The sequence below is a fragment of the Leishmania infantum genome, chromosome 25 (genome assembly GCF_000002875.2).
Source record: "Leishmania infantum JPCM5 genome chromosome 25".
Lineage (NCBI taxonomy): Eukaryota > Euglenozoa > Kinetoplastea > Trypanosomatida > Trypanosomatidae > Leishmania > Leishmania infantum.
Window position 1 is genome coordinate 568,213 of NC_009409.2, and position 10,599 is coordinate 578,811.

Below are 10,599 nucleotides of genomic sequence, written 5' to 3' on the forward strand. Positions count from 1 at the left end.
CTCTTTGATTATCTACTCCTATTGCTGTGTGCCAGAACGAGTGTGTATATGCCTTAGCAGACGTCAGAGCCTCAGTGTTTACAAGACAAAGAAAGCGATTTTGTAAGTTACTGCAATAAAAGCAAGAGCAGCATGACGATCCGAAAAGCGTGCTGAGAGCCCTCGACGGTGAAGACGATGCGCAGTGACAATACTTCTTCACCAGATCCTTTTTTTTTTCGCTGTACACGCTTTTGCCTTTCAACGCGTGTATTTCTCTGCCATACAGCATGGGCACAACGCCCCTTCCTCCCTCCCACCCGGCCCAGCCACAGGCCCCCACACCGCGTGGCGCCAAGCAGCCGTAGACACGCGCCGCTGCAGAAATGCGCCGACCCAGTCAGCGAAGCGCGGCCTCCGCCCCAGACCCTCTACCCGCCCTCCCCGCTCCGCAAGGTCGCCCCTCACGGCCGCTCGCCTTGTGCCCGGTCGCCACGTCGCGCATCCCTCAGGGCGCCTCGGGCTCCCCGAGCCAGGGCGCGGTGAGGGCCGGGTGAGATACGTTCGGGTCAGGGCGGCATACTGCCCATCATATGGTTCGCACAAACACGTTCACAGCTGCAGGCCTCCCCCACGCAGCGCCATCCAGGACATGACCGCCGACACCCGTAGCGATAAATCGCTCTGACTTCGCTACGTCGTAGGTACCTGACCCTGGCACCACGAGGGGTGGTCCGGCACTGACAGGGATAGGGGGAGGGGCTGCCTGGCTTCCCCGCAGAGAGTGGGCACTGAACCCTGGATGCCACACTGAGGTGTCTCTCGTCGTCAAGGTTTCTTTAGATGCTGTAGTGGCAAAACAACTCGAGAAGCGGCAGTGAGGGTGAAGTCAAGCGACCCCACCCTTTTGCGTTTCTTTCATGCTGCCGTGTTTCGAAAATAACACCGACAAAGGTATGCTGAGTAATAGATGAGTACGGCATAAAAAGAGAAAAATGGTAGGGTACCACCAAAGGGTAATCACTTTTGACTAATCTAAGAAAAAAAGACTACCCTGAAAACATGAGCTGTGTAAGAGGGAAAATATGACTAAGATTCAGAGAGAAAACTAGTCAGTCTAACTCTATAGTATACTGTAAAAAAAAGCGAGTTCCACGGTTGTGACACTACTACGAAAGCAGACACTAGAAGGAGATCGATCCTTCACGCAGAAGCTGAAATGAAAGGAAATTCCAAAGATGCTACGCAATCGTACTCGCTAGAAGAGTATTTGCGTCGCACCGCCTGAAGGCGCGAAGAGCCACTGCACAAACGCTGAGTGAACGGGAGAAGCTGCTCAGTGACAGGCTGAAGCTCCTCAAATCCGATACCCTGTGCAAACGGAGATACTTCAATCTCCCAGAGACCTTGGAGTGAAATTACACCCTTGGACCTGTTGTAGCGAATCAAAAATGCTCCTAAAAGAACAGCCCCTGCTGCAATGCGCGACGGAAGGAACTGCAGGAGTGGATAACAGTGCGCAGCGCTCTCCAAAAACAGAAACGTGGCGTGACGCACTGCAGGCGCCATGTGGCAGCTCTCCAACAGTCGACAAGTTATCGGATACGTCGTGGGAACAGTAAACTTAAACCGGAGGGTGGTAACAACGTCGAACTCCATGTCGATTACCTCCCTTGAGGTGTACGTGTTAGCTGTCACGGCGACGCAGTCATTCACCGTTGGTGGCCAGATTTCTTCGTGCTTAGCCGCAACCAAGATAGCTGTAACGCCCACCAGCTGCAGCTTTGTACGCGGGATACTGTAGAAAAAAAGGAATCTATCAATGATATCTACGGCGAGAAAAAACGTTTCAGGATGAAGTTTGAACTCTGTGACGACATCAATCAGCCAATCTATCAGGATTTTACGCATGCGGTCAGTGACCTCCGACTGGCGGCTCATGTACATTCGCTCACTGTAAACCACGCGCTCCACCTCCAAGAAGTATGTCAGGATTTCGGAGCCATATTCCGACACAAAACGCGATTCATTAGTCAGCGGTGTTGGGGGTTGAGCGGCAGGCTTCTGATAGGGTTCGCGAACTAGATTGGTCTGGTTCGAGAGAGGAATCCTCATTCGCGGTGGGACCGCCATTTTGACCGCCGTGCTTCTATGCTATCGAGTGTGCTGCATTGTTGTGAGCAATCACAGTTGTGTTGAATAAACAAAAGAAGGCAAGTGGGGTAAAGAGCACGAGTAGAGCGCATCGCTTAAACATGTCAAATGTGAATTGTCAAGAATGTGGATCACAGCTGTCACCCTCGATTCCTCCCTTACGGTTGCGACTCTTGCTCTTTTCATTTATTTTCGTTTTTCCAGGCATTTAAAGACTCGCTTCAAGTGTGATGATTCAGTGGAATAGGTTAAACCCATCGATCGGGTCCCTTAGTACACAAGATAAAAAGCTAATACATCTATGAGCACATCACCTAGAAGTTGCAAGCTTTCATACGAGAAAGTTCAGCTCCCTGACGCTTTGAAAATCAGATACAGTTTATCATACTTCACCTCCATTGTGGCTGACAGCATTTTCTTGCCACGGTGTCCCTGCCCCAAATTCCGGCCCCACAGAAGACGTTGGTTTTCCTTTTTTCTTCTTTCAATGTCTCCGTCCGGCCATAAAGCATGAGCTGAAATCCACACTACCCGGCCTGTCGCAGCCCCCATTTTGTGGCGCCAAGCAGCCGCAGACACGCGTCACGGCAATGCGCCGACCCAGCCAGCTGAGCACGGCTTCCTCACACACACTCCACCAACCACCCCCCGCACCGCAGGTCACCCCCACAGCCGCCCCCGCCATCCCGCGCACCCCCTGCAGTAGCCAAGGCCCCAAACTAGTAGGCGATGAGGGCCGAAGGAGATACTTCCAAGCCAGGTTGGCACTTCGCCCGTCACACAAGTGGCAAAAGCGCGTTCACAGTAGCAGGTCTCCCCGACACAACGCCATCCAAGACATGGCACCACCGACATCAACAGAAATGAGTCGCGCCAACCCCCCTGCGCCTCAGACACTTCGGGCTGCAACCGCCAGAAGCTGCCCGGCATTGGCGCGCAGAAGGGGGCTGTTTGCATTTCCGGCGGGGTGGCCCCCGGTCCCGAACACCACGCCAGGGTTCCCACCGCCCCAGCGATTTCTTTAGAGGCTGTGGGGGCGAACACCCTCCCTATTCCCTTGCGCATTCAGAGGCGTCTTCGGCCAGAAGCCGCCCACCCCCTTCCAGCTGAGGATACTTGTAACCGAAGCTTCGGCTTTTTCAAACAACCCAAGAAACCATAAACAGCATCCCCGCCGTTATTTTTCCAGCACCCCACGCAAGAGCAGGACGCAACAACCGACCCCCCCCCCATCAAATCCGTTTTCATTACATCCCTCGCCCCCCCCCTGCCCTTGAGCGTCGCTTTTTCGCGCTAACAAAGCCCACCACCGCACCCATGCGAAGGCGACTTTCCAGCACAAGCAAACAGGAAACCTCGCTTTTATCCCGCGACGCTTTACTTAGCTCAAATGGTATCGTCTCTTCACTTTCCTTTGACACGAGAAGCACCCACAGCCACCTGTGAGTTAACCGCGGCAAAACTGCGGGTTTTTACGCCATGGAAGTTTTCTGGCCCAGGATTCGGTTCCTTTCCGGCGCCGCTTCGCCAGCGACACGGGCTAGGAACACACGCCGGCTTTCATTACCTTGGGCCGGATGACCAAATATGAAAGACGATTGGTTTGGCTTTCGCGAGCGCACATGAGGCTGCTACCCCTAAATGCTTTTTTCGAAATGCAGACACCCGCCTTTTACTAAACAGCGCCCTGCAACCGCGCCAGAAAAGGGGGAATAGCGTTACCCAACACCGCGCCAGAGAGAGAGTGATACCTCCGCCCGAATAAGCACAAAAGCAGACCCGACAAGCAACCTTGCAAGGACAGAAAGACGATCATGACACCCAAAGAAATTGCTCCTGGGCCTTTCGTGTGCGCAGTAAAAGGGCACATGCCGACATTCATCTTTTGTGAAAAAGGCCTTTTTGCGCCGTCAAAGACATAACCAAATTCCCCCGCAAGTATAAGCGAGCGAAAACGCCAGGGATGCGCGAAACCCTGGCAGCCCCCTGGCGCACACCAATCTGTGGGCACAGAGGTCTTAAATTTGATTGCATTACTTGTGCCAGCGCAATTGTTAAATTTCCTGCCCTTAGCATATTTTAGCGCAAAGCAATACGGAGAATAAGCCTTTAGTTTTCAAGGAACCAACAGCTTTTGTCCCCCAGCAATTTTCCACACAGCGGTATAAAAAACGTATATAATAAGAGCAGATGAACGTTAAATGTTATACCCCTTGCGATGCGCACCGCATTCGCAAACTCGCTCAAAGAAGCAAAAATTGCGCCACTGGGGTTAGAAAATCACACACAATCTCGGCGTGGGGAAGGGGGTTTTTCGATACGTGAAAAAGAAAAGCCCGGCGACCCCCAGGGGACACCCTCGCCGCCGCTTCGTTGCACCCAGGAAAGCGCTTCTCGCCACAAAAGCGGAAACGCCTTGCTTAGGCAAGCCCCACGTCCCATTTTTCAAGCGCAGGGGGGGGGGGCATGCGGCTTTTTCTTCGAAAGGTGGTGGGCCTTTCGCCCTTTCCAGGGGATCCCAAGGCCATACCGGCCACCCCGTGCGTAACCTTACGGCGCATTTGCGAGATTTCTTTCCCAACATGAAAAACAACAATCTTTTGCCGAAACTGGGAAGATCGTTTTTTTTGACCGTGTGCATGTTTATGGGCGCCACAGTACGACCATCATCTGCTACTAATATCGGAACGAATGATTACCGCAAGCGTCCGTAGTGTGACGCCCCAAACCGCACAACCAGCCCCCCGTTTGTTTTATTGTCTAGGCGGTTTTCCGTTTAAAAACCCTTGGAAAGTTTTCGCTAACTTTACCGTTTCCCAAAAGGATCTTTGGGCTGGGCATCGTTGCTGGGGTCGTCTCCTGCTCTGATTTTTCCGCTTCGTTGCCGCTCTTGAGAACCTTGCTCGAACACGAGAAAAAACCACCGCCTTTACACCTTAAACCGGTCCGCCTGGCGTCCCTCCTCGGTTTCCTGTAGGCTTTCGGCTTCCGCCGCTTCGCTCAATGGGCAAGAACATTGCCCGGGCCAGCCTTCCCCCAGGGCCGCGGTCGCCTCTTTTTTCGGGGCCCCGAACCTACGCCCCAGAAAAGCCACCCCCCCCACCCCGACCACCCACCGCCGCAACAGGCCCCCACACCGCGTGGCGCCAAGCAGCCGTAGACACGCGCCGCTGCAGAAATGCGCCGACCCAGTCAGCGAAGCGCGGCCTCCGCCCCAGACCCTCTACCCGCCCTCCCCGCCCCGCAGGGTCGCCCCTCACGGCCGCTCGCCTTGTGCCCGGTCGCCACGTCGCGCATCCCTCGGGGCGCCTCGGGCTCCCCGAGCCAGGGCGCGGTGAGGGCCGGGTGAGATACGTTCGGGTCAGGGCGGCATACTGCCCATCATATGGTTCGCACAAACACGTTCACAGCTGCAGGCCTCCCCCACGCAGCGCCATCCAGGACATGACCGCCGACACCCGTAGCGATAAATCGCTCTGACTTCGCTACGTCGTAGGTGCCTGACCCTGGCGACACGAGGGGTGGTCCGGGGTAAAAGGGGGGCTTTGGGAATGGCCGCGTTTCGGGGGCAGCAGAGCCGCCTTTTTTCTGCTGGATAGGGGGTTTCCGGTGAAGAAAAAGGCGTGCGCTCTAGGAAAGGGGCGCTCTGCGGATGAAAAGGGTTTGGTCGGCGGGCGCTGTCGGGGCCTTTTGGGCTTTCGGCGTAGGAGCCCAGCGCGGGGGCGGCCAGCGTGGCTGGGTGCCGTTTGGTGCTGGTGGCGGGGGTCTTCGGCGGTCTTTGGGGGCTTTGGTGGGGTGATGTCGTGTTCGGCTGCTGTTTGGCGGGGGGGGGGTGTTCGCGGTTTCTCTGGGGTTCGTGGGTGCTTGCTTTTCGCGCGGCGGGGTGCTTGCGTTGGGGGGTGGGGGCCGCGCGGGCTTGGCGGTTTTCGGCTTTTCGTGGCGGGGGTAGTTTGCGCCGGCCCGCGCTGGTTTTTCTTGCGCCAGGGGGCGGGGTTGGCCTGCTCCAGGGCGCGCGAAAGGGGCGCCCCCCCTTTTTTCGCCTTTGGGGTGGCTCGCTGCCTTGGTGGCTCTCTGTGGCGCGTTTTTCTTTTCCGGTCTTTCTCGCCCGCCCCTTTTCTTTTGTTTGCGTTCCCCTGGGGGGGGGGGTTGCCGGTGGCGGGGCCGCCACCGGCTTTCCCCGTGGGGCGCCCCGAGCCGCGGGGTGGCCCGGCCACCCGTCGGCGCACCCGCGAGGCACTTCAGCCACGTCAGGAGGACAAAGCGGGCGCCGTGGGCAGGGCAGGGGGGGGGGGAAAGCATTTTCCAGGGCGGTCGCGCCGCGTTTGCGCAGTCTCCTCGCGGGTCTCCGGGCACTGGCTATTGCTTGTCGGCGATAATGTCGAGTGCTCGCCTCTTCCTGGTGGACGGGACGCTGCATGAACGCCGCCGCTGGGCCTTCGATGGAATCGATGTTCTCTAGGCCGTGGGGGCGATGCCTGCGAACGCGCGCGGGCGTCAGTGCTGTGACGCCAAGGAAGACACCGACCTCCACGACGCGCTTCGCGCCGAGCGTCTCGCATAACCAAGCGAGGAACTGGTTACTCGTCGGAAGACGTCGCCATGCTGGGTTGCTCCAGCTGCTGGCTGAAGCGCAGCTGTGCATGGGGCCTCACGGTTTGCCACCCGCGCCTTGCGACGCTCCATATTTGCTGCGGGTTCACGGCTGCTGACGATACAGAGAGGTCGAGGGCCGCTGAACTGGAGACCTAAAAGGCGACTCAAGTGATGTGCTGCGTGCCTGTCAACGAAGACGGTGTGGCAACGCACCTTGCAGGCATCAGCGCACGCAGAAAAAAGGGAGAGGGCGAAGTGAGGCGCAAGTAGGAAGGAGTGCGCGATGCAGTATGGGGTACACGCGGTGCTCCTCACAGTCGCTGAGGCACCATGCTTGATGTGTGCACGATGCAGCCTGGGAAAGGGTTCAGCGCAGCGCGACGGAGACATGGATGGGGGGGGGAGAGGGTCCGCCAAGAGAGCTCGCGACGCTGCACGCGCGCCACTCCCTGTTCTCCCAAGTCTGTCATACTTCGGGCAATTTCTTTTGCTTGCCGCGCACACACGCGTGCCGAGGAAGCGGGAGACGGAGAGTCTCGGCCGCTCGGCGTACGCGCAGACACACCGACACGTAACCAAACAAAAAGAAACATAAGGGAGGGGGCGGGGGAGATTCGACTTTGGTAAACGAAGAACATCAGATGTAAGGAGTCCTAGTCGTAGCCGTAGGGGGAGGGGGAGGAACAGAAAGAACAGCAGCAGCAAACAGAGAAGGCGATGACAATGCACTTCAACGAGTCCACACACACACACACGAATATAGTCGCCCACCTCAGCACACTCAACAGGCAGATTTGCACCCCTGGGTATGTGTATGTGTGCGTGTACGTGCGCGCGCGATGCTGTGGACCTCTCTCTACACAAGAGCGCTACGTCAAGGCTTGGCAAGCGAATCATGGGAAAAAGGGTGTATGCAGGTGGGCGGGGAGAGGGGAGAGCACCTGCTCGATACCATGTGCCTGCATCTCACGACTGAAGATATGCGAGGATGGGAGGAGGGGGGAGAGGGGAAGCCGAAGAGACTGGCATATGGATACGTGTATAAAAAGAAAAATGCTTAATTAGAGAAGAGATGCCATCCGAGCGTGTGCGTGGACGTCGACGGTTTTGCGTGCGTGCTGACGGTGGGAGGAGGAGCGGTGAGAAGGGGGCGGCTCGGGCCCACGCGTACCAGCAGAGATCCAGTAGAATCGAAAGAGTTGTGCACGCTCGCAGAGTTGGGCACGGTGTGCGTATGATAGGGAGCCGGTGCGGGTCAGGGCGGCAGCGCGACGTGGGGGGTGGGGGAAAGGACAGCGAGTAAGAAGCCCGTGCGCTTTTCCTCACCTTGCCTGCGCGCGGATTTATGCACAAGTACGTGAAGGTGGCGGTGGATGCTAGGAAATCGACAGCAGCAGACGAGTTCCCGGTGTGAGAACCAAGATGAGGCACTCACACAAGACACACACGCATGGTCTTAAAGACAGAAGAGGAGATACTGTTGCACCAGTGCACACTACACATATATGTGTGCAGCATTCACCTCTCACATCACCAGCTCGAACTCCGCGTTGTGCTGCTTCTTGCCCTTGCGCAAGTTGTCGCTGCGGTAGGTGCGAAAGACGTTGTTGCCGTCCTTGATCTGGTACAGCGTGTTGAGGCTCGTCGGTGTGCCAGCGTCGAAAGAGGCCACGTTCTTGAACACCGCGTTGTTCTTGTCAAGGCGCACAATGTTCACGACGACGTCCTCGCTGGACACCTTGGTCTGCGTGCGGAGCGCGATGACGTACTTCTTCTTTGGGACGTTGTTGCCGGTGCTGCTTTTCATGCGACGCGGAATGACGAGGTACTTGTGGGCCTTTGTGAACTTATAGTAGAGGGAGACAGAGCGAGACTCCTGGAAGAGGTATTCGGTGCTCGGCTCCTCCGGGTTCTCGCTGGAGTTTGCTACCACCTTCTGCTGCGAGCCGTTGATGTCGCCCTCGGAAATGCTGATCATCACGCAAGCGTACTTGCTGTCCGGGTCGCTGGTCGGCAGCCCGCGGCAGTCCTTCTGGTGCAGCGAAATGTACGCCGGAAACTGCGACGTCTTGTTCACGATGATCAGCAGCGCGGTGTCGCACACAAGGTCCTCAAAGCTGCCGATGACGCGGTAGTCATACCACGAACGGAACCAGTGACCACGGCGGAAGCACACGGAGCCGCTGTCGAAGAACTTAGACACATCGCGCCACTCCATCCAGAAGATGCCATCCGCCTTCTTCTGAGGACGGCAGGCGAGCTTGATGAATGGGTAGCGGTTCCACAGCGGACTGTCATCTCCCCAGTCCCCGGTCCACTCCACATGCGACCCCCACGGGTTTCGGATCTTCAGCATGCACAGCCGGTGCAGTGGGAAGTGTTTCACGTCCAGCACCGAGTACGCGTGGCCGATGTTCAGGCCGGCCTTCTCAAAGAGCGCCTCCAACTGGTTTGCTGAGCGCTGCTTACCAGCCATCTTTAGGGCGCCGTTCGACGGGGTGGCAATGCAGATCAGGTACTTCTTCTCGTTCCACCAGTGGAGGGAGTCGAAGAGCTTCTTCCGTGTATCGGTGTCCGTCTGCGCTGTCCTCCACATGTTGCCAAAGTCGTAGGCCGGGAAGCCGGTGAGGTCCTCGAGGGCTTGCCACGGGTATCCAGCCACGATCGCCTGGTACGAACCGAAGACCTTCGCGTAGGCCTTCTCTGCAAAGGACACCCACAGCTCGTTCGGGTGGTTGCGGTTGCGCGCGAACACCGGCAACAGCTGCACGCTGGGCAAATACGAGTCGATGATGATGGTGCGCCACCACCCGCTTATGTTCAGGTTCACGCGCCACGCACCATGCTTTCGCTCCTGGCTGCGGATGCAGCAGCCGTGGCGGTTCTTAAAGATGCCCTTGATGGCGGCGTCGTGCTCGGCCAGCGCCGCAAGTGCGCAGAGGTAGTAGCAATCCCCGAGCTGACCCTGGCTAATGTCCTTGGGCGAGATGTTGCCGAAGAGACGAATTTTCGGGTGCCACTTCTTCGGCAGGAAGTCTTCGGGGCGACGCCATGCGATCGTCTCCGGCCGCTTCAGGCACGCATCCGGGTCTGGGTCGATGCCAGGGCGGATCAGCGACTGAGAGGTGGGCGGAAAGGACGTGTCAACGTACATCTTGCCCTTTGTCCGTGCCACCTTCAGGAGTCGATTTTGGTTGTTGACCTTCGGGTTTCTCTCGCGCAGCTTGCGCATCTCGGCGAGGTCGGCGCTGACCTGCGCTGCCGCCTTCTGACGCAGCTTCTGTCGGTACGCATCGGTGAAGGCGATGCCGGAGTACTTTACGTTGAAGCCGTTCACCTCCTTGGTTTTCACCATGGCCTTGGTCTCGAGCGGGAACACGGACACGGTCGCGGTGCAGGCGCCGGAGTCATTCTTGCACACGAGTTCTGTGTCGCTCATCGCGACGATGTTCGAGCCATTGCCGAAGTCGGCTGTCACCTTCATCTGATAGTCCTGCGTGTCGTTGTAGAAGTACCAGATATCGCCCTTGACGATCTTGAAGAGGCGGCCATCATTGAAGCACGGGGTGGTTTTACCCGAGACAAGAGGCCTGCCGAGCTTGTACTCCGGCTTCGCGTCACAGCAGCCGCAGCAACCGTTGCCCATCTCCGTGACCTCCCCTGTGAGTGGGCCACCTCACTCTGCGTGCGACGCGCGTCCCTTTCACTATCTTCCTCTCGGAGGAACAGCGACCGCGACAACGAAGTGGCCGGCAAGTGTAGTGATCTGCGCTGCGGCAAGATTGATGGCACACACACACACACACACAGAGGGAGAGGCAAGGGGAGGGGGCAGACAGGCACACTCACTCGACACATGCCAACACAGACAAG

General features: G+C 57.5%; 2 protein-coding genes across 2 annotated transcripts; both read right to left on the reverse strand.

The window, feature by feature from the left end:
- Window positions 1-1,182: 1,182 nt before the first annotated feature.
- On the reverse strand, window positions 1,183-2,112 carry CYCA (cyclin; the record flags this gene model as incomplete). Its single annotated transcript, XM_001466147.1, has 1 exon — window positions 1,183-2,112. One exon carries the CDS (start codon window positions 2,110-2,112, stop codon window positions 1,183-1,185), a length of 930 nt encoding a protein of 309 aa, XP_001466184.1.
- A 6,139-nt stretch (window positions 2,113-8,251) lies between these two features.
- Window positions 8,252-10,372, reverse strand: LINJ_25_1540 (calpain family cysteine protease-like protein; the record flags this gene model as incomplete). Its single annotated transcript, XM_001466148.1, has 1 exon — window positions 8,252-10,372. The coding sequence occupies one exon, from the start codon at window positions 10,370-10,372 to the stop codon at window positions 8,252-8,254; it is 2,121 nt and encodes a 706-aa protein (XP_001466185.1).
- Window positions 10,373-10,599: the final 227 nt, after the last annotated feature.